This window comes from Nesoenas mayeri (assembly GCF_963082525.1).
Source record: "Nesoenas mayeri genome assembly, chromosome: 19".
Taxonomy (NCBI): domain Eukaryota; kingdom Metazoa; phylum Chordata; class Aves; order Columbiformes; family Columbidae; genus Nesoenas; species Nesoenas mayeri.
Window position 1 is genome coordinate 8,704,694 of NC_137568.1, and position 23,287 is coordinate 8,727,980.

At 42.5% G+C, this 23,287-nt stretch overlaps 1 protein-coding gene across 1 annotated transcript; it reads left to right on the forward strand.

The window, feature by feature from the left end:
• Positions 1–3,041: 3,041 nt before the first annotated feature.
• On the forward strand, positions 3,042–21,175 carry LOC308047850 (myosin-1B-like; the record flags this gene model as incomplete). The annotated part of the gene is made up of 38 exons (XM_080356624.1): positions 3,042–3,245; positions 3,334–3,477; positions 3,570–3,726; positions 5,113–5,140; positions 5,238–5,358; positions 5,437–5,529; positions 5,643–5,706; positions 5,788–5,886; positions 5,996–6,099; positions 6,178–6,316; positions 7,691–7,809; positions 7,922–8,071; positions 8,681–8,851; positions 9,101–9,407; positions 9,753–9,829; positions 11,067–11,154; positions 11,250–11,367; positions 12,026–12,149; positions 12,235–12,371; positions 12,464–12,719; positions 13,667–13,909; positions 14,003–14,179; positions 14,260–14,405; positions 14,495–14,585; positions 14,674–15,063; positions 15,185–15,311; positions 15,522–15,640; positions 15,923–16,119; positions 16,538–16,721; positions 16,808–16,973; positions 17,145–17,269; positions 17,943–18,251; positions 18,403–18,606; positions 19,603–19,728; positions 19,824–19,994; positions 20,081–20,185; positions 20,426–20,521; positions 21,023–21,175. 38 exons carry the CDS (start codon positions 3,042–3,044, stop codon positions 21,173–21,175), a joined length of 5,829 nt encoding a protein of 1,942 aa, XP_080212750.1.
• Between the last annotated feature and the right edge of the window lie 2,112 nt (positions 21,176–23,287).

Genomic DNA, 23,287 nt, shown 5'->3' on the forward strand with positions numbered 1-23,287 from the left:
AAAAAAGCTGATCTCAGATATTTCAGTTGTACATGCAGTGTTGGCAAACAATGAGTTGAGATCAACCTCTTTGACTCTTCTTACACTGCTTTACCTTCCAGACATTTGACGGAGAGCATAAGCCTTCAGAATATAGTACAGAATCACAGCACCTCATCCTAGCTCCACAGAAGAGCTTCAAATAGGACTTCATACATAACTCTTTGCAAAGAAAGTGACCGGTCTGCAGGACCCAGAAGGTATTCCCAGACACCTCATGAGTCTCGAACTTTTATTATTTAGAGCAGCTAGAGTGTTCTACTTGTGACTTTTTCTCCATACACCTTTCCCACAAGATATTATACAGATTTTCTGCTGACTGATGCATATCTGTAGCACTAGAGGATATGGCCACACCACATCCCTTAAAGTGAGCATATCCTTAAAATTCCTGATGAATTGCTAAAAGCCATGTTTATAGCTTTTTTTTTCCTCAATTACTTAATGCATTTCTTCCCAGGTTTACCTAATATTCACCTTCACTGAAAACCATCATGCTTAATTTAAAAACTATCTGCACAACTAGAACTCTTTGTACATAAACCTGTCTGTCTCAAGACAAAATGCATTGTCATTGATGTGTCAGAACAAGCCAAGTGCTCTTCTCCTCTATGCAAACAGGATCCAAAACCTTTGTGAATTTTGCTAAAAGTAATGATTCTTTTCTTTTTTGTTTGCTTTAGAAATGACGTGGCATTTTAAGAATAAGAAAAAACTTTCTTCTTGATCTAGATCTGTATTCTTAGGGTGAGGTTTAGGTTACTTTTGTTAATACATTCTGTTGAACAAGACCTCTGGTAGAATAATTCTACCTAGAATACCTAGGTTTTGCACTGGAATGCTATGGGGGAAAAAAATATCGCATCTACATCCACAGGTTAGACATGTCAAGACCTGGAGCCTCCCAGGAGTTCTCAAAATTTCTGTGGACTTTTTGCTTGTGCTTGGGAAGGCTGGAGGAGGTGTGTTTGTGATCTAAACCCCATTCTTGCATTTGGTAACTACAGCCACTGTCCAAAGTCTCTATAGTAGCAGCAAATTGGTGAGTTAAAACTGCCAATAAGTCTAAAAGACGAGGGATGCAAAATGGCAGCAGTCACTGCTAATCTGACCCTACCAAAACTTCTGCTAGACATGGATGAGCAAAGCAACCCAGCCAGATATGAAGAACAGCAAAACAATACTTTTAGAATCCAATTTCAAATTGTAGAAAATGGGTAATTGTTCAGAAGAAGGTAAAAGATGTGATTAAATGTATGAATCAAGGTAGATAAACTTTGGTTCTTCTCTGATCTTTTGCAAGTAGTCAGCAAAAAGCTAAGGAGTTGTAAATAGGTTCAGTAATGCAAGCATGATGTGGCTGTCCAAACATTATCATTTGACTATACTAGATTGTTCCTGTTGTTTATTTCCAGAATATTTCTTAATAGAATGTCCTCAAAGCTCTTTGTAATAGTAATCCTTCTCACTGCTGCTGAGTGCTGAGATACACAAATCTTATATGTCAAACAGCAATTCAGAGTCAGGAGAAGAGAAGCCAACCGTTCCAAGACCTGGTGTCCTGCTCTATTTGCTGGGCAGCACTTCCTCCTTTCAGATTCCTAGTCAAAATATTTATAGGAGATTTATTCACATAGCTAGGAAGACTTCAAATATTTCTAAATATATCCACGAGCACGAAAGGGAATCATGCACTCAGTCAAGTTTGCCAAACAATGCTTTGCCAAAAATTTTTTGACCTAAGAAAGAGGAGGTGGGAGGTGTATGTGCAGACCAGAACCTATAAAAGTGCTGGTAGGACAAGTCTGTTCTGTCTCCACGGAAAGCTTCAAGGTAAGAGTCTGGAGGGCTGGGTGCTGGCAGAATACCAACTGCACTCCTGCTGCCTATGGAACTGCTTTCCTCAGAGGACTCTTTGTATCAACAGATATTTTCTTTCTGCTTTTGAATCACCAGCATACTTTTGCCCTGTGACATATCCTTGGTATTCTGTGCAAAAATAAGAAGTTGTCATTTCTGTTTTTCAGTATTGACCAGCTTCCAGCCTGAAGGCCAGCTGGTATCACAAGAGGTAAGACTCTGATTTGCCTATTCCATAGGAATAGACCCTCCAAGATTTTGTTTTTAGGCAGCTGTCTGGGCACTTCCCATATCCCTTTACATCTGTGCATACTAAGGCAGTACAATTCTACCAAGTTGTGCTCTCTGAAACAGCAAATTTCCTTTCATAGCTGGGTTGGACATATTTGTTTGGTACCTCCTGGGAAATAGTTGGCTCCTACCACACAGAACCGTCAACAGGAGATTGCCTGTGAAGAGAAATCCAGGAAAGGGAAGGTGAATGAAGAGCACATATAGTGAAGATTTTGTCAAATCCCTCTGATTTTTTTTTTAATTGAAAAGTTTTCCTCTTTAAGTATAAGTTAATCTTGAAGGATAAGCTTGAACTGGAAAAGGCAGAATAACTTCAGAAGATAAAACTCTTGACTTCTGAGGAAAAAAGATTTGCATAGACAATTCACATCTATGCTTCTGCTTACACCACATCTTTTTGTTGTTGCTCCATCTCTTTACTCAATACAAATTACATGGTCCAAAACATGCAAAAGAGAAAGGATATAAGTGGACTTTCATAATTTTGATATGATGACTTCCCTTGGTATCTCTGCTGCTTTGTATAGAAAAGTTATATAATGCGCCAATCCAATTTTTCTGTGTAGCCTAGTTGAACCACTACTAGATCCAAAGAACTGACCATGTAAACAGTAATAAGAGAGAGAAGTTAAAATCATCTAAATCAAAGGCACATATTTTCTTTAAGATCTAAATAAATTAAAGGATATATAGGGTGAAAAGCAGATAAGACAGAGAGGGAGACTGTAAGAATATGCAGGGCAGAGCACTACAGTCAGGTGTGTGGCACAAAGGCATTTCTTCCTTCACTCAGTACTGTGTCTCTCCACTTCAGGCCCGTGCTGTGCTGCACTCGATAAGCTGCAGCCATGTCGTCAGACTCTGAGATGGCGATCTTTGGGGAGGCAGCTCCTTACCTCCGAAAGTCAGAAAAGGAGAGAATCGAGGCCCAGAACAAGCCTTTTGATGCCAAGTCATGTGTCTTTGTGGTGCATCCCAAGGAATCCTATGTGAAAAGCACAATCCAGAGTAGGGAATCAGGGAAGGTCACCGTCAAGACTGAAGCTGGAGAGGTGGGTAGAATGCAGGGTTTACAAACAGCATTTAATTTCCACTCTGACATCCAAGCTGACACGCATATAACTTTCTTTCCTCTGACAGACCCTGACTGTGAAGGAAGATCAGATCTTCTCCATGAACCCTCCCAAATACGATAAAATCGAGGACATGGCCATGATGACCCACCTCCACGAACCCGCTGTGCTGTACAACCTCAAAGAGCGTTATGCAGCCTGGATGATCTACGTAAGTACCAGCAGCAGTCTTCCTTTGGGGAGCTAGGAGAACTGCTCTGCCAGGCTCAGGGGAAGGCAACGTGCTGTGTCCCTTCCTCGCAGACCTACTCGGGTCTCTTCTGCGTCACCGTCAACCCCTACAAGTGGCTGCCGGTGTACAACCCGGAGGTGGTGTTGGCCTACAGAGGCAAGAAGCGTCAGGAGGCCCCTCCACACATCTTCTCCATCTCTGACAACGCCTATCAGTTCATGTTGACTGGTCAGTGGCTCCATCTGTCTCAGAAGGACATTACCATGAATTTCTTGGAAGGGATACTCTGTCTCATTAGTAGGAGTAGACATTTTCAAAGCTTGCATGGTTCTGATGCATACACACTATTGTGTGTTTTACAATCATCATACTATTGTTTCTGGTCTTTCAAATGAAAGAAATTCCTGCAATCAGTGAGGTATTGTGGCATTTTTCTTGTTTAAACTCATGCTAACAGGTGAGTGGCTGTCAGCATGATTCTATCAAAAAGACATTTTAAAAGTTTCCTTAATAAATATGCTGACATTTCCTTAACACATCATTAGAGTTTTATTTCAGTCATAGTATTAATGACAGCTAATTTTAAAATTACTTTTTCATGTTAATATTTCTAAAAAGAAAGTATATTACCACAGATAGTGTATCAGGAAAAATGTTAAGTCAAATGGATCAGATGGAGCAAGAAAGATAATTATGTCTTTAATGAAAGAGTGGAAGTGAACAGAGTATGAGATGGATATGTGATGTGAATATTTTGACTAATGATGTGAAGTTATTTAATCAGAGGCCTTCAGGAAACATCAGTACCACAAAAGTTCAGATTTGTCTTGATAAAACCATGAAATGAAAAAATGAAACAGAATTATATGTTGCTGCTAGTTTTGTTTCCATATTTTCATATTGTTGTCATATGCAGGGACAGGAGTTGAACTCAACTATTGTTGTCAGTCCTTTCCAACTCAGGACATTTTATGATTCTATGATTCAGTCTTCCCCCAGTTTGGACTAATATTGGAGATTGACCTGACTCAGGTGCAGGACCTCGCACTTGGCCTTATTGAACTCCATAATGTTTACGACACATTCCTCAAGCCTATCGAGATGCCTCTGGATGGCATCTGTTCCCTCTAGGCTATCAACCACGCTGCTCACCTTGGTGTCATCTGCAAACTTGCTGAGGGTGCACTCAATCCCACTATTTAATTAACCCCACTACTTAATTAATCCCACTATTTAATTAATACCTCATTAGTGGAGATATTGGTCCCAGGAGAAACCTTGAGGGATAACTCTAATTAACCATTTGGGCATTGAGATTGTGACTGTAACACTTCGGATGCCGTTATTCAGTCAATTTCTTATCCATCTAACAGTCCACCCATCAAACCCATAACTCTCTAAATAAGAGGCAACAGTGTTCTGAGTATGTTTAGACATAAGAACATGGTGCAAATTACTTTGAAAAAATTAGAAACTGAAAAAAAATATTAGGAGCTAACAAAGGAAAAAAAAATGCAGAATTTTTTCTTGTCATAACTTATATTTACTGCATTAATTTGCAGACTTTTTGTATTCTTCATTTACAAAGTCTATTTGTTTCTGTCTTGTTCACAGATCGCGAGAACCAGTCGATCCTGATCACGTACGTACACTCCCTGCTGGGTCCCTGCGGGGCTGCCCGGTGCCAGGGGATCTCCTGCCTGACCACACGCTCTCTGCTTCTCTCTTTGCTTTGACAGCGGAGAATCTGGTGCAGGGAAGACTGTGAACACCAAGCGTGTCATCCAGTACTTTGCAACAATTGCAGCAAGTGGAGACAAGAAGAAGGAAGAGCAGCAGCAGCCAGCAGGCAAAATGCAGGTGAGGTCTTCGGGTAGGAGCCTGCAACTAAACAATTTATTTGTGAACAATATCATGACAATAAGATTTGTATTTTAGGGGACGCTTGAGGATCAAATCATCAGCGCCAACCCACTGCTGGAGGCTTTTGGTAATGCCAAAACCGTGAGGAATGACAACTCTTCACGCTTTGTAAGTTGTTATCTGAGACAAAATTACTTTTTTCACATCAGCACCCAGACTCACATATTCTTGCAGTCAAGACTGGTAAAATAGTTCTCAGTTGACTTTCCTGCTTCCTTCAGGGTAAATTCATCAGAATCCATTTTGGTGCCACAGGGAAACTGGCTTCAGCTGACATTGAAACATGTAAGTGACTCTCCTGGCCTTGTCCCTTTCCTTCCAGCCTTCCTCAGTTCCTGTGCTAATCCGTACTTCTGCCCTTGCCAGATCTGCTGGAGAAGTCCAGAGTCACTTTCCAGCTCCCGGCAGAAAGAAGCTACCACATCTTCTATCAGATCATGTCCAACAAGAAGCCGGAGCTAATTGGTAGGAAGGGTCACTAATTTCTCCAGACAAAGACCACGGAGTAACATTGAATTCCTTTACATGCCAATTACCTTCATTTGATCTGTATGTGTTGGGTCCTTCTTTTCAGAGATGTTACTGATCACCACCAACCCATATGACTATCACTATGTGAGTCAAGGTGAGATCACGGTACCCAGCATTAACGACCAGGAAGAGCTGATGGCCACAGATGTAAGTAACACACAGTTTTCCCAGGCTGACTCTGGCCTTTAACAGGCATGGTACTTACTCTAGTGGTTCTTTTGTTAGAGTGCCATTGACATCCTGGGCTTCACTCCTGATGAGAAAACAGCCATTTACAAGCTGACCGGGGCTGTCATGCACTACGGCAACCTGAAGTTCAAGCAGAAGCAGCGTGAGGAGCAGGCAGAGCCGGACGGCACAGAAGGTACACCATCAGTTAATACTGCAGCAGTGGTTGATATGTTCTACATTTCCTGTAGAGTCTTGGCAAGTCTCTGGAACTTTTTTTTTGAAAAATAGACATCTAAGATACGTCTATCATGTTTGCTTTGCCCAATAGGGTTCAAAGGTGCATTCCTGTAGAAGTTTGTGGAAGTATTTCCCTGAGACTGGAGTTATTTGCATATATCATAAACACGTACTACTCATGTTGGAGTTTTTTTCTTGACTTTTGTGTATGTTTGTGGTCTGGAGTTTTTTTAGGGAGTGTTAAGGCATAAATGAATATAACTGCAAGGAATACAATAGCGATTAATCTGATAATGATGAATAGTAATAGTAGAACAGGCTACAAATAATAGCTGGAACTTTATATAAGTGATGGTATTTTGCTGACTAAATCCTGGAAACATTCGGAGCAGTGTACACAGCACTGATTCCACTGATTCCACTAGAATCCTCTTCAGAGGATAACTCTGAAGCTGTGAACAAATATCTCAATGTGGCAGTGTCATATTTATTTTGCTAGTTTTAATTGCTTATAAAGCTGGGAGAAGGCTATGACACTTCATCTTCTCCATCTCCTGCGGACTCCATTTATTGTGCAGTCTTTCCTTACCTGCTTTTGCAAACACTGAGGAAAACCTGCAATGTATTTCAGCATTACACTATCCTTACTCATTAGAAATTTTTCCTGACAACTGTTAGAACTTGTCCAATATTTATGCAGTGATCTGCTATACTTTTTTATCATGATTTCAAATGAATTGTATAAGCATTATTGAACAAATAATTTTACATACTGTGCCTGCTGGTGGAGTCTGAATTCAATAGTAAAAGCGATAGCAAAAGGTAAAATGCCAAATTTTTATTGAGGATGCACTTCTAAAAATAACCCTTCATCTCGTATGTTTAGCTGTAGATTCATAAAGGCATAATTGACACTTGTTTTGTGCTCTCTTGAGCATTATGTCTTTAAAGTTACCCTACCACTAGTCACTGAAACAAATTGCACTGTATTTGCTTCTGAGAGGATCTGTGATTGCCTGCACTTTGGTCATCATCCCAGGCTTACCTTTGCTTTTTCATTTTTAGTACTTGTTATAGAGAAGTCTGCCCACCTAAATGTCTCTTAACTGATTTTTCATTCAAAATTCAAAATAAACTAAGAATAGGTGAAGAAAAAAGAGGCAATATAAATGTACCATAATTACTAGAGAATATTAACTATGATAAATTAGAAATACATTATTTTTTCATGTTAACTGATTGTTTTATCTTTACTAGAATTTCCTTTTAATTCTCGTTTTAAGGAACATTGTTTGCTGGTACCTTAACAACTCACTTTTTTGGCCTTTAGTTGCTGACAAGGCTGCCTACCTGATGGGTCTGAACTCAGCAGACCTGCTCAAGGCCCTCTGCTACCCCCGAGTCAAGGTTGGCAATGAATATGTGACCAAGGGTCAAACTGTGCAGCAGGTAACAAAAATGCCTGTTTTGTTGACAAACCTTCTGGGCTTCCTCTTTTGCTCTGCATGTTATCTACAAGCCTTCTGGTTTTTTGTTGTTTTTGTTTGTTTGTTTGTTTTAGGTATACAATTCAGTAGGTGCTCTGGCAAAGGCCGTGTTTGAGAAGATGTTCTTGTGGATGGTTATTCGCATCAACCAACAGCTGGATACCAAGCAGCCCAGACAGTACTTCATTGGTGTCCTGGACATTGCTGGCTTTGAGATCTTTGATGTAAGAACAGTGTTTTATTGCAACACTTTCAGAAGTAACTCTAGAGTGGTGCCTTTTTTTTTTTTCTTTCCAGAAATAATTTGATCCTTTCAGATTGTATCTAAAGTATCATGATTTCCACAGGATTTTAATTTGGAATAGATTTTTTGTGTTTCACATATGCCAATGGAAATCCATAAATGCAGTGCGTTTTGACTGATTAGAAACAGTAGACTAACATGGCATGTGGTAGCTAATGTAGAGAGACCAGTTCCATAGACATAATTTGTGCTTTGAAGGCTTGGGACATACTCTGAAATCAGCATTTGCAAATGTTGGACAAACTGCTGTGCTGTGGACTGTCCCGTGACTGAATTATCCCAGTCTAGTACATATAAAAACTGGCAAGTCTGAATTATTAATGTGGCCTAAGCTTCTAGGGGTCATAAACATATGGATAAATTTTAGCTTGACAAGAGAGACACACTGACAGAAGTTACAAACTCCTGGCTGAGCGAAGCAGGAATACTCTCCTATCCTCCTGTAATTCGGTACAAAAAGCCAGCACTGTTCTTTACCTGTAGCTTTCTAAATTAACATTAATAATAATATTTATTTGTAATATTGCAGTTCAACAGCCTGGAGCAGCTGTGCATCAACTTCACCAATGAGAAACTGCAACAGTTCTTCAACCACCACATGTTCGTGCTGGAGCAGGAGGAGTACAAGAAGGAGGGAATTGAATGGGAGTTCATTGACTTTGGGATGGACCTGGCTGCCTGCATTGAGCTCATTGAGAAGGTATTTGTGCAATTCACAATGTCTAATATTTTCAGAAATGTATTAATTTTTTGTATATTTATAAATGTAGCTTGAAAGGGTAATTGTGATATTGTGAAATACATAAGTTTAGAATATTTTACAATTTTCTCTGCTGAGCATCAGAATAATTGCTGAGGATGTTAATGTTGTTCCACTTAGGAAGCTATATCTTTATCTGTCATTTTTTCTTCCTTTTCACCTCTTCCTCCTTCATTCTGTTTCTCCCAGCCCATGGGCATCTTCTCCATCCTGGAAGAGGAGTGCATGTTCCCCAAGGCAACTGACACCTCTTTCAAGAACAAGCTCTATGACCAACATCTGGGCAAGTCCAACAACTTCCAGAAGCCCAAACCTGCCAAAGGCAAGGCTGAGGCTCACTTCTCCCTGGTGCACTACGCTGGCACAGTGGACTACAACATCACTGGCTGGCTTGATAAGAACAAGGACCCCCTGAATGAAACTGTTGTGGGGCTGTACCAGAAATCATCCTTGAAGACACTGGCCTTACTCTTTGCCGCTGCTCCAGGAGAGGCAGGTAAGTTCTGTGAAATTAGTATTTTCATTTTTATTTAATGACTCTACCAGAGCCATGAATATCAGCCAGAGTGTTCTAAAGAAACTACATATTGTGTAGAGTCTCCAATAGTTTGAATGTATTCATAAAGGAATCGATCAAATGTATTTCAGGTCTTCCACTCGGCCATCATAGTCCATTTATCACGCAGCTTTGGTTTATCTTACACCTTTGGCCCTGTGTTCTTTCAGACTGAGTGATGACTCTGTTTCCCACTGCATCCATGACTGATACATATGAACAAGCTTCTTGCAGTGTCATAGAAAAATTTCCAAATCAAATCCATGGTTTTTTTGTGTTCTTCAGAGGGTGGTGGTGGTGGTGGCAAGAAGGGAGGCAAGAAGAAGGGGTCTTCTTTCCAGACTGTGTCAGCTCTTTTCAGGGTAAGTACCAAAGTCATTGTCTCTCTCTCTCTTTTTTTTTTTTAGTTTAAGACTGTGAAACCTCACAGTACCTCCAACAAAGCCGTTTTACTGCAACCTATTAACATTATTCCACATAAAGAGCAACTCTTCAGTTATTCATGAAAGAGCTGACTGCAAGTCAGCTGAGGTCAGCTGAGGAAGATCCATCTTGATGCTGGAAGAAGTACTTGGGTCAGGCTACAGTTTCATTTACTCATGAGCTGGCAGGTTCAAGCTCTTTCCCCTCTCACTCTGCCTTGGGGAGGCAATGGTGGATCTGGCTGCCTTCCTCAGGGAAACTCAAGTCTGGATCAGCACACACAAATGTGTGTGCATTTGCACATGATAATATAGAACTCATATAACACAGACTTGTTTGCACAAGTATACATATGAAGACAAGGCAATAGGGAAATGCCAAGGCCAGTTACCTTTCCATCATTGGACAGAGCTTTGGAAACACTCTCGTTTGAGCACCTGTGCCCATCCAGCTGCTATGTGGCATCCTGAACCGATTTTCACGTGAAAGAGATATTTGTTTGAGTAGCTTTGCCCGTGCTACAAGCCAGTGCCAGACTGAGAAACATTAGGACCTAGCTAGCAAAAGTGATTGCTAAAATCAGACATAGTTCATGAGTTTGCTTTTAAAAACTCCTCTAGAAAGGAGTGCTGTAGGACCTACTGCTCATACTTTTTCTCTATGAGTTGTGACATCATTCTCACTGAACAGGGAGTCTTTCTTGTCTTCCTCTGCTCAACCTTTGTCAGATATAACTTCACAAGTAGCTCCTAATGCCATTAAGCTGCTCTTTCAGAGTCTTATCTGCAAACTTGGTCCTTACCAGTCTTCCTTTTTGTCCTATTTTTGGTTTTGTTTTTGTTTCCATCAGCAGCCAGTGTCTTCCATAGGGTGAGAATCTGGTGATTACAAAGAATCATCTTTCACTCATATGTATGCCTTTTGTCACGAACTTCTGGTCACCATTTTCCATAGGTGTCCCATCTGAGTGAATATATCCCTCAGTCTCATGGAAACATATTACACAGTTTTGTGTCTTTTATGCTCAAGAATAAAGGCAAAAGAAAACACTAACTAGAATGGCTATAGGTGCAAATAATAAATTCATTATTACTTTCCAACACTTTTTGCACATCTGACAGTATAATTGCAGAGGTACCATTTGTTAACAAAAAATCTTTTGTCATGATCCCACAGGAGAACCTAAACAAGCTGATGACCAATCTACGGAGCACTCACCCCCATTTTGTGCGCTGTATCATCCCCAATGAAACAAAAACACCTGGTAAGAACATCAAGCAGAGAGAATCCATAGTGCGAAGAAGCCATTATCCTCTGTGTCTTATAATGAAGTATCACATAATTGTTTTATTTGCTTAGGTGCCATGGAGCATGAACTGGTGCTACACCAGCTGCGTTGTAACGGCGTGCTGGAGGGGATCAGAATTTGCAGGAAGGGATTCCCCAGCAGAATCCTCTATGCTGACTTCAAACAGAGGTCATCCTTCTTTCTGCTCTCCATTCTGTCTTTCCTGCATAAGTTGTACATCTTGACTATTTTAGCATTTGTGGTTATTTTTAAGTGCCAACTCTATCTGATTATAATGGAAAGAGGAGCAATGTTGGAATGTTGAGAAATTAAGAGGTAATTGAGTTGTTCTCACTGATTGCTGGTCATCGCAGAACTGAACTTTGCCAGTGTCTCTGAGTATGGAAGCACAATAGATACACAAGCCAGTGATTACAAGATTAAAAAATGCAGATTGGGATATGGCTACAACATATTCCCAGGCAAAAATGGCTGACTCTATGAGTGCTCTGCCCATTGCATCAGCTGTAAGTTTCAAGGGAAGATGTTTTCCTCCTGTGCACATAAAGCAATTTTCTACAGTATAGTTGTGAAAAAGATATAAGACTGAAATGGCTGGGGACCAGTGCCCTCTTTTCATCTATGACTGATCACTTAAAGACAGTAAAAGTTTCCTATTTATTTTTTTAACCAAATTAGCACTTCATTATAACTGTATCTCTAAATAAGGAGTAAAATTCCAACTTGCTCAGCCTTATTCTTATGCAAAGACTGCTGTTAATTTCAATAAATAGTATAATCTTATGACTTGAGATTGCCTTCATTCATAGTTCCTCTCATTCTGCAGATACAAGGTGCTTAATGCCAGCGCCATCCCAGAGGGACAGTTCATCGATAGCAAGAAGGCTTCTGAGAAGCTTCTTGGGTCAATCGATGTGGACCACACCCAGTACAAATTTGGCCACACCAAGGTACAACCCCCTCTTGTTTTACCTCCTGTATGCCTGTGCTTTGCTCTGCCTGACAATGATGTGCTGCAACTTTCCCTTTCTCAAGGTGTTCTTCAAAGCTGGGCTGCTGGGACTGCTGGAGGAGATGAGGGATGAGAAGCTGGCACAGCTCATCACCCGCACACAGGCCAGGTGCAGGGGCTTCCTGATGAGAGTGGAGTTCCAGAGAATGATGGAGAGGAGGTACATCTTCAGTTAATGTCACTGTACTTGCGGGAAAGTGTTGACACTTGTCATACTGAAAATATTCAATGTATATTTTAATTATGCTTCAGGGAGTCCATCTTCTGCATCCAGTACAATGTTCGGTCCTTCATGAATGTGAAGCACTGGCCCTGGATGAAGTTGTTCTTCAAGATCAAGCCCTTGCTGAAGAGCGCAGAATCGGAGAAGGAGATGGCCAACATGAAGGAAGAATTTGAGAAAACCAAGGAAGAGCTTGCAAAGTCTGAGGCAAAGAGGAAGGAGCTAGAGGAGAAAATGGTTTCTTTGCTGCAGGAGAAAAATGATTTGCAGCTCCAAGTGCAAGCTGTAAGTGTTGTTAGTTACTTCAGGGAGAAAATAAGTAAGGTCTAAATCCTGTCTCATAGTATGGAACTCTCACACTGAACACTGAATTGCCTAAGAAAATATTTTACTTTGAATCACTAAATCTATAATTCAGACCCCTCAGTGCCAACATTGAAGTATGAGGTTCTGACTTGGGAATGACTTTTAAGTCTCTATGCCTACAGACATGTTTCTCCATGGAAACATATAATATAAGGTTCAGCTTTAGTCAATAGACATATAATATATACAGCTAATAAACCTTAGAGAGCAATTAAGTTGGCATTGGTTTTAATCAGTTTCCTAAATTGAAGAGCATTATGGCATCTCTTATGATACATGGTATCTCACCTTTCCTCCTGCAGCTACTGTTCCAGGAAGACACAAATACCTTCAACAATTGGACCTATGTGCGTCCAGTGTCCTTTGGCAGATCAAAAGATTTGGCAGAATTTACACAATGCTATTGTGTGTTTAAGTGCTGACTTCATGGCTTCAAAGTAAAGTCAGGTTCAAATGGAAACCACCGATTGCATCAGATTATGTACCAATTTATCTTGAACAAAGATGAATTCTAAGTCAGCCTTGCCAAGAAAAGCTTTTCCAGAGATAAAATTAAAAAGCTCTGTGCACAATTATATTCAGCTATTGACTTTCAGGGAAGGTAATAAAAAACCTTAGTTAAAAAAGCACTTTCAGATATTTAGACTACTTATTTATAATAACAGAAAGACAGAATACTTGATGGGAGTAAAAAATGAACAGAGTAGAAACCTACTATGGTTTACAAGAGGTCTGCAAAAGCCGTTTGCACAACAAGAGAAAAAATAATAATTGCATGTTTTTCTTTCTGCAGCAGGAAATACATTTTTTCTATCCAGCTTTTGCTAAAATTTGAGATTACAAAAAACCCTATATTTCTCTAACAGGAAGCTGATGCTCTAGCTGATGCTGAGGAAAGGTGTGACCAGCTCATCAAAACCAAAATCCAGCTGGAAGCCAAAATTAAGGAGGTGACTGAAAGGGCTGAGGATGAGGAAGAAATTAATGCTGAGCTGACAGCCAAGAAGAGGAAACTGGAGGATGAATGTTCAGAACTGAAGAAAGATATTGATGATCTTGAGCTAACACTGGCCAAGGTTGAGAAGGAAAAACATGCCACTGAAAACAAGGTATGAGGCAGAACCTGTCACTCGCGCTCCAGAAAAGAGGACACTGCTGTTACAGGATTTCCTTTATTGACACTTGCTGCCTTCTTCTCAAAGGTGAAAAACCTCACAGAGGAGATGGCAACCCTGGATGAGACCATTGCCAAGCTGACAAAGGAGAAGAAAGCCCTCCAAGAGGCCCACCAGCAGACACTGGATGACCTGCAGGCAGAAGAGGACAAAGTCAATACACTGACTAAATCCAAGACCAAGCTGGAGCAGCAAGTGGACGATGTAAGCACACAGCCACCCAGCAAGAACAGGACAAGTATGGAGTTAGACCTGCCTGCCTACTGATGGTCTTGTTATTTTAGTTGGAAGGGTCTCTGGAGCAAGAGAAGAAACTGCGCATGGACCTTGAGAGAGCTAAGAGGAAACTCGAAGGAGACCTGAAGCTGGCCCATGACAACATAATGGATTTGGAAAATGATAAGCAGCAGCTGGATGAGAAACTGAAGAAGTAAGTGTGGCTGTGGGGCACCTGAGTGCTGGGTTGGTCACACTTGTCTTTTTTTCCCTGATCTCTGACATGGTTTGATTTGCCCACAGGAAAGACTTTGAGATCAGCCAGATCCAGAGCAAGATCGAGGATGAGCAAGCCCTGGGCATGCAACTACAGAAGAAGATCAAGGAGCTTCAGGCAAGTCTGTGTTCCTTCCCCTCTCTCTCCCAGTCTCAGGTCAGGTAGGAGGAAGGACTGGGTGTGAAGGGTCCCTAATGTTCCACAGGCCCGTATTGAGGAACTGGAGGAGGAAATTGAGGCCGAGCGAACCTCTCGGGCAAAAGCCGAGAAGCATCGCGCTGACCTCTCCAGGGAGCTAGAGGAGATCAGCGAGCGCCTGGAGGAAGCAGGAGGGGCTACGGCAGCTCAGATTGAGATGAACAAGAAGCGTGAGGCAGAGTTTCAGAAGATGCGTCGTGACCTGGAAGAGGCCACGCTGCAGCACGAAGCCACGGCTGCCGCCCTGCGCAAGAAGCACGCGGACAGCACAGCTGAGCTTGGGGAGCAGATCGACAACCTGCAGCGAGTGAAGCAGAAGCTGGAGAAGGAGAAGAGCGAGCTGAAGATGGAGATTGATGACTTGGCCAGTAACATGGAGTCTGTCTCCAAAGCCAAGGTACACAAATACCTTATGGATGTTTCTGCCTCAATGGAATTCTATAAAATGCAACTTCTTGTGCCTGCTGTTTCTGAGAGTGTGAATGGTTAATCCTTCCCCTTCTGTATGTTGACATAAGGCAAGTCTGGAGAAGATGTGCCGCACACTGGAAGATCAGCTAAGTGAGATTAAGACAAAGGAAGAAGAACATCAGCGCGTGATCAATGACCTCAATGCTCAAAGAGCTCGTCTGCAAACAGAAGCAGGTGAGACATTCACATGGCTGATGTTCAAATGGATAATGTCAGAGAGTTAATGCAGAAATGAACCTTCTGGGCACATGATCAGTTCAAGATGCCTGGAATAGGATCATAAATTTCTGAAGTTCTGCTAACTATTTAGATTTAAAGTTCTAAATATCCACAATACTGTAATCAATGGCAATAAAATGTTTGTGTGTCTACAAACTTTTCCAGGTGAATATTCACGCCAAGTGGAGGAGAAGGATGCATTGGTTTCTCAGCTGTCAAGAGGCAAGCAGGCATTCACACAACAGATTGAGGAACTCAAGAGGCACTTAGAGGAAGAGATAAAGGTGAGAAGGTTTTGTCATAAATGAATGAAATCACAGAATCACAGAAATCACAGAAGAGAGGGGGAGAATTAACCACTTAGGTAATGCAGTGGGAGTCTTATTATGCTAGCTTTGCTCCCGCTTCCTGCAGTCTATCCATTAATTCTTTTGCAGATTCTCCTATCTTCCTTTCACATTCAGTAGCTTGTTATCATGCTCACAGCAGGGTAATCCAGTGTCCATCACCTTGAAAGATTTCCATGCACATTTGGATTCAATGTCACACTACTATTTTTCCCCCAGGCCAAGAACGCCCTGGCCCACGCCCTGCAGTCTGCTCGCCATGACTGTGACTTGCTCCGGGAACAATATGAAGAGGAGCAGGAAACCAAGGGGGAGCTGCAGCGTGTGCTGTCCAAGGCCAACAGCGAAGTGGCCCAGTGGAGAACCAAATACGAGACTGACGCTATTCAGCGCACAGAGGAGCTGGAGGAGGCCAAGTATGTGGGGAAGGTGGGGAACGGTGGCAGACTAAGAATAGAGATCTAAGGAGACAACCGTGATATTGTCAGGAAGAAGCCAATGCTCTGCTTTGGGGTAGAGATATTGTCAGGAAGAGAGGACATATAGCCCAGAGTGGTATGCATTGGGAACAGCAGAGGCAGCAGGGCTCTTCAGATGCAGAAGAGCAGAGAGATGCTTATGAAAGCAGAGTGAATAGAAAAAAGAGTGAAGTGATGCAGCCCAGGATTCAGACTTAGAAATACAATGGCTGGCTGGGAGAGGACCAACACCTCTGTGTAAATGGGGATCACACACCACCAAGGACCTAAATGTGCTCCCATGAAAAACATACTGGCTGCACACCACAGGTTCCTGTTTCCTTCCTCACCTGGAGCTGTGCTTGTCTCCTGCCAGGAAGAAGCTGGCACAGCGTCTGCAAGATGCAGAGGAACATGTTGAAGCTGTGAATTCCAAATGTGCCTCCCTGGAAAAGACAAAGCAGAGGCTGCAGAATGAAGTGGAGGACCTGATGATTGATGTGGAGCGAACAAATGCTGCCTGTGCAGCTCTGGATAAGAAGCAGAAGAACTTTGACAAGGTCTTTTGGGCTCCAGACCTGGGGTTCCTGAGCAGAGCATCCTCGCCTGATGGCCACATCCAAACTCACACCTGGTTTCTCTTCAGATCCTGGCAGAATGGAAGCAGAAGTACGAAGAGACACAGGCTGAGCTGGAAGCCTCCCAGAAGGAGGCTCGATCTCTCAGCACGGAGCTCTTTAAGATGAAGAATGCCTATGAGGAGTCCTTGGACCACCTGGAAACGCTGAAGCGGGAGAACAAGAACTTGCAGCGTAAGTGCCCGGCCCTCTGCTCCTGGCAGGGCTTTCTCCTGTCCAGCACTACGCACCGCTGCACATGGGTCTGTGCCTGCAGGTGGGCAGGGATATCTGTCACCTTGGTGTGACAGGGCCCTTCCCGTTGCGCTCTGTGCCTGACCATGCCATTGGTGGTTGTTCCCACAGAGGAGATTTCCGACCTCACGGAGCAGATTGCAGAGGGAGGAAAGGCGATTCATGAGCTGGAGAAAGTCAAGAAGCAGGTTGAGCAGGAGAAATCTGAACTCCAAGCCTCCCTGGAGGAAGCTGAGGTACACTCTTCTGTTCTTTGTTTTTTACTTACAGTAGAGTTTAGTAACCTCAGATACCATTTTTGAAATTATATATATTGATGATTAGGGGCCTAGACCACCTTTCTTATGCGAAACTGAGTGAGCTGGGTCTGTTCAGCCTGGAGAAGAGAAGCTGAGAGGAGATCGCATCAGTTTTTATAAATATCTGAAGGGTGGATGTCAAGAGGATGGGACCAAACTCCTTTCAGTGGTGCCCAACAGTAGGGGAAACGAGCACAAACTGAAGCATAGGAGGTTCCATTTGAATATGAGGAAAAGCTTCTTTACTTTGAAGGTGACAGAGCACCTGATCAGGCTGTCCAGAGTGATTGTGGAGTCTCCTTCTCTGGAGACATTCAAGACCCACCTGGACACATTCCCATGCAATCTACCCCAGGTGAACCTGCTTTAGCAGGTGGGTTGGAATAGATGACCTTCAGAGGTCCCTTCCAACCCCAACCATTCAGTGATTCTGTGAGAATAAACTCTTGGTACAGGAGCATGGGGTTTTTTGACACCTTTAACTTCCTTCCTACGGTCTCAGACCCCATGTTGTATGTTATCTTTCAAGAGAAATAGTTCAGGTAAAGTTGCTGACATTATTATTTTCTATGTTGTCACATTAAAAGTATTATAATTTATTCTTGTCCAGGCCTCCCTGGAACATGAAGAGGGGAAGATCCTGCGCCTCCAGCTTGAGCTCAACCAGGTGAAGTCGGAGATTGACAGGAAGATAGCAGAGAAAGATGAGGAGATTGACCAGCTCAAGAGAAACCACCTCAGAATTGTGGAGTCCATGCAGAGCACCCTGGATGCTGAGATCAGGAGCAGGAATGAAGCCCTGCGGCTGAAGAAGAAGATGGAGGGAGACCTGAATGAAATGGAGATCCAGCTGAGCCATGCCAACCGTCAGGCTGCAGACGCACAAAAGAACCTGAGAAATGCACAGGGAGTGCTCAAGGTATGGCACAACGGAACAGGTGCTCACTGGTCTCTTATACGTCTAAAAGTTTTTCTGTTCTAAAATCCTGTCAGTTGCATACTGATGAGAAAATAAGAAATAGGAAAACAGGAAAAATATGCCTCACAATGTGTCTTTTCTCTCTTACCAGGATACCCAGATACACTTGGATGATGCTCTCAGGGGACAAGAGGACCTGAAGGAGCAGGTGGCCATGGTGGAGCGCAGAGCAAACCTGTTGCAGGCTGAAGTTGAGGAACTGAGGGCAGCCCTGGAGCAGACGGAGAGGTCAAGGAAGGTGGCTGAGCAGGAGCTTCTGGATGCAAGTGAGCGTGTGCAGCTCCTCCACAGTCAGGTCAGTGTAATAATAATAACAACAACAACAACAATAATAATAATAATAATAATAATGCTTTTGCTCCGTACATCTACAACTACCTGAAAGGAGTTTGGAGCAAGGGGGTCCATCTATTTTCCCAAGTAACAAGTGACAGGATGAGTGGAAATAGCCTTAAGTTGTGTCAAGGGAGGTTTAGGTTGGATATTAGGAATAATTTTTTCTTGGACAGGGCTGTCGGGCGTTGGAACATGCTGCCCAGGGAAGTGGTGAAGTGAACAGATGTGGAGATGAGGTTCCTAGGGAAATGGGGTAGTGACTGTGTTAGGTTAATGGTTGGACTCAATCATCTTAAAGGACTTTTCCAACTAGAATGATTCTATGATTCTGTGATATAAAGTAGATGAAGACCGGATGAACTGTACCTGTATTTTGTAAAATACATTTTAACTTTCACAGTATGGATAAAGAATATGCAATGTGACTTTTTTTAGCTGCAGATATTATATTAAATTCACAATGCGGATAACTTAAAAATAATAAATATGTGAGTAATAGATATGTGAAGTTCTTACTCTAGAACTTAAGTGAGGTCAAGAGCTTTCACATTGACATTGGAGACTGTAAATCAAACTTCTGTTGATCATTAAGAAAATAGGAATACAGTAATACTGTCATTAACATCATTTAATGATGTCATTATACGTATTCTACAGCACCAAATAATTTTTTTACTGCCACTAGAAAATGATAACGAAAGATTACGTCCTTTTCCTTTATAATTCTAAGTTTTTTGTTGTCTGAGAAACTGTGAAGAAAGACTTTATGGAGGACGTTCTGGAAACACTGAAATAGCTGAGAAACTAATGATTACTACCACAACAGTTCCTTTAGAACAGAATCCCATATGACCTGATGGCAGAAAGTATAAAAAACCCAGCATTCATGTAAAGATCTTCATATGATATTGCAAGCTAACAAAAACAAAATTGTGATATTAATGCTCTTCAACAGAACACTAGCTTGATCAATACCAAGAAGAAGCTGGAAACAGACATTACCCAAATTCAGAATGAAATGGAGGAGACAGTCCAGGAAGCCCGCAATGCTGAAGAGAAAGCCAAGAAGGCCATCACAGATGTGAGTCGGGGGCTCCTTTCATTGCTGATGATGGATGTGTTCTCCTTCAAACTGTGTCCAGCCCCCAAATGGACTTGACCCTTTGCTCTCATCAGGCAGCCATGATGGCAGAAGAGCTGAAGAAGGAGCAGGACACCAGCGCCCACCTGGAGAGGATGAAGAAGAACCTGGACCAGACGGTGAAGGACCTGCAGCACCGTCTGGATGAGGCTGAGCAGTTGGCCCTGAAGGGAGGCAAGAAGCAAATCCAGAAGCTGGAGGCCAGAGTGCGTAGGGCTGCTCTTTGTCCATGAGTGAACATGTCACATAAGCAGCCATCAGGGAAGCTCCAAGGATGGGCTTGTCCTTGCAGGTGCGGGAGCTGGAAGGGGAGGTTGATGCTGAGCAGAAGCGCAGCGCTGAAGCCGTGAAGGGTGTGCGCAAGTACGAGAGGAGGGTGAAGGAGCTGACCTACCAGGTAAGGCAGGAGGCTTCATTGTGTTGACATACTCTTCTTCCAGGAAGTGCAAATGTTGGCACATTGCCTTCCAGAGGTATTTCTTGCTATACCTCAGTCAGTGACACAGTTAACATCATTTTGACCTGTGTCCATCCGGACAGCAATGCTCTGTAAGGAATGTTACTCCTTGTATTTCACATTTATGGAAATTAGAGAAAGAAGCAAACAAAGATTTTTCTTACTTACTATTTTCTGTAGTCTGAGGAAGACCGGAAGAACGTTCTCAGGCTCCAAGATCTAGTGGACAAGCTTCAAATGAAAGTGAAGTCCTACAAGAGGCAAGCTGAGGAGGCTGTAAGTACCACTCTGAGCAAGGCCAGATCTTCTGGTGGAGGTGGAATTCTGTGTTGGTGTTTTCTTCTGTCCAACTTTTTGAAACCTTGACTGTTTTGATGCACTTGCTGCTACAAGACAAAGGAGAATATAACAATAAGAACTGCTGGTTTGGGGAGGAACTGCAGTTCCCCAGCACTATTTGTTTTGCTCTAAGGTTCACTTCCCACCTCTATTTCTTGCTTCCTACCATATCCTGGTTGTCAGAAGCAGCTGCTAGTCCATCTGTTCAGGACTCTGCCATGAGCTCTGCATACACCATGCTGTGCGTAATGTGGTCATTGGCATTTTTGACACTCTAATGTTCTTTTCTCTTCTGGCACCCTGAGTAGCTTCTTATCTTCATTTTGAACCTGCTCTGCTTGCCCAGTTGTAGCATTTAAGTTTCTCTTTGCCCAGTTTTCGCATATACGAGTGTCGGCACACTGCCTGTTGTTTTCACAACTCCCTCTCCCTGCACAGGAGGAACTGTCCAATGTCAACCTCTCCAAGTTCCGCAAGATCCAGCACGAGCTGGAGGAAGCCGAGGAGCGGGCTGACATTGCAGAGTCGCAGGTCAACAAGCTCCGAGCAAAGAGCCGTGAGTTTCATAAGAAGGCAGAAGAGGAGGAATGAGGATCCCAAGTCTAAAAAGTGACCTGAGAGATGCATAAAATGTAAATCTCTGTGTTGCTTTCTTCTGTAATTAGTATGTATGTCTAGATAATAAAGACAGTAGAGACCTTTGCATATGAACAGTGATTAGCATGCTTTATTTATTTATTCAGCGTTTATTACTTTTAGAGTACATGTACACAGTTCATGTTCACATTTACAAGTATATTAAATACCTATACATTTTTACATAGTACATATCTCACATGTAGTTACATGTTTGTACCGCCACAGCAGGGAAAAGGTGCTCAGTGGAGAACTGTCTTATGCTATTCAATTGTGAGAGGCAATCACCGTGGTTCATCACTCAGAAATAATAAAGTAAATCAGATCTATCACCATGGTGATATGTTTTGGCAGCAAGCAATGTGGTCTTAGAAGAATGTCTCAGAGGACACAAGTACCAAGGGGGATTCCTGGGAGCACATCTGTTCTCTGAAATTGTCTTTACAAGCAGAATAGTCACTAGGGATCAAGGAGATCCCCAAGGAGATCAATAGGGATCAAGGAGATCCCTACTCTGGCCAGTCTTGTAAAAGTCTCTTGCTCTCACAAACCAGTCTTAGCTCTGAAATGTCCTGTGTTGTCCAGAATGCAGGGGACCAGCAGAGACCAGATACTCTGAAGGAGAGTATAAGGGACATTGTGACCATGGCTAGAAGCTCTTTCTTCTACATACTGTGTGGGAACACAGCCAAGTCAGGCTGTCACAACCTCTTTGCACACTGGACACAGGTCCACCACTATCTTCTGGCCTACTCAAGACGCTCCAGGGCAGGTCAGCCTCCAGTCTGGGCAGTTGCTTAAAAAATTCAGTTGTTTCCCATGAATGATCGAGGTAAAGCCTTGACACCAGATGGAAGGAGTCTGTGCTTGTTAACAACACAACTTGACAGCTAAGACCAGCACTGTGGTCAGACATGTCATGCTGTAAGAAATGTTAGGCTTCCAACTACCCACAAGTAATCAGGTGGTGAGAAGGGGGTGATGCATTCATTATCCTCATAGCAGGTAGAGGAGGCTGCTGCACTATGACAAGATCTTCCATGAGCAAAATGAGCTGGCCCTTTACTCAGCCCACGGACCCATTTCAAGCCTTGTGACTAGTGGGTCTGCCCCTCCTACTCAGGTCCACCAGCTCTCCTGCCTTCTCTCTCCCCTCCACTCTTCACCTCTCCTGCTCACTTTTCTCTGTCCACAGGTCAACTCTCTTGCCAGTTTATTTTCATTCTCAACATACTGGGCCTGTTCATTTTCCTAAAACCAGATTATTAGCCCCAAACAGAATATTTTGCATTAAGCTGAACTAAACATTCAACATTTAGAAGTTGATTGCAAATGTAACATAAGATAAAGTACACCATTGATTGTGTAAAGTGCCTATGTATCACACTTTACGGATGGGTAAGTAAATTAGGTGATCAGGGAATACATTCAATACGACTAATGCCTCTGGTAAATTAGAAGTGAAACTGTATAGGGACTCCTGTTACTGCTAAATAAATTTGTTTTTGCCAAGCCACAGAGGAAGATTGTGAGATTGACTTGGCTGGTATTTTCGGCATATGTGACAAGCTTTAGCAGCTACCTCAAACTTGGTGTTTATTTAAAGCAAGCGCTAAGCATTGACCATCCTGCCAGAATTGTCAATCCCTAGCTGACCTTCATGTGTCCTTTTTGGATATCTTTTCTGATACTCCAGCTAGCCTTCAAGTGCTGTAAAAAAACACTGCTTTCAAAAGCTAAGGGTTCTTAATAAAACATGTAGACAACATTTGGGCAGCAGAAGACCGCTAGAGTTAGGATGGGCCACTACTCTGTCCATTTTAGAAACGGTAATTCAGAACCCACCATAGCTGAGCATCTTTGGTGCTATTAGTGCCTCTTGAACCTTTCAGGTTATTGTGGTGCCCTTTGTACACACAGCACCTGTGTTCCCTGTGACACTGGTAATGTCAAACACAACCCACCTTCAGTGAGAAGCAGCATTGCCCATCTCAGGATTTGTAAGTCTACTGATATATGCCCCACTCATCTAAGGATTAACCAGAGGCTTCCATTAATACATCAGAG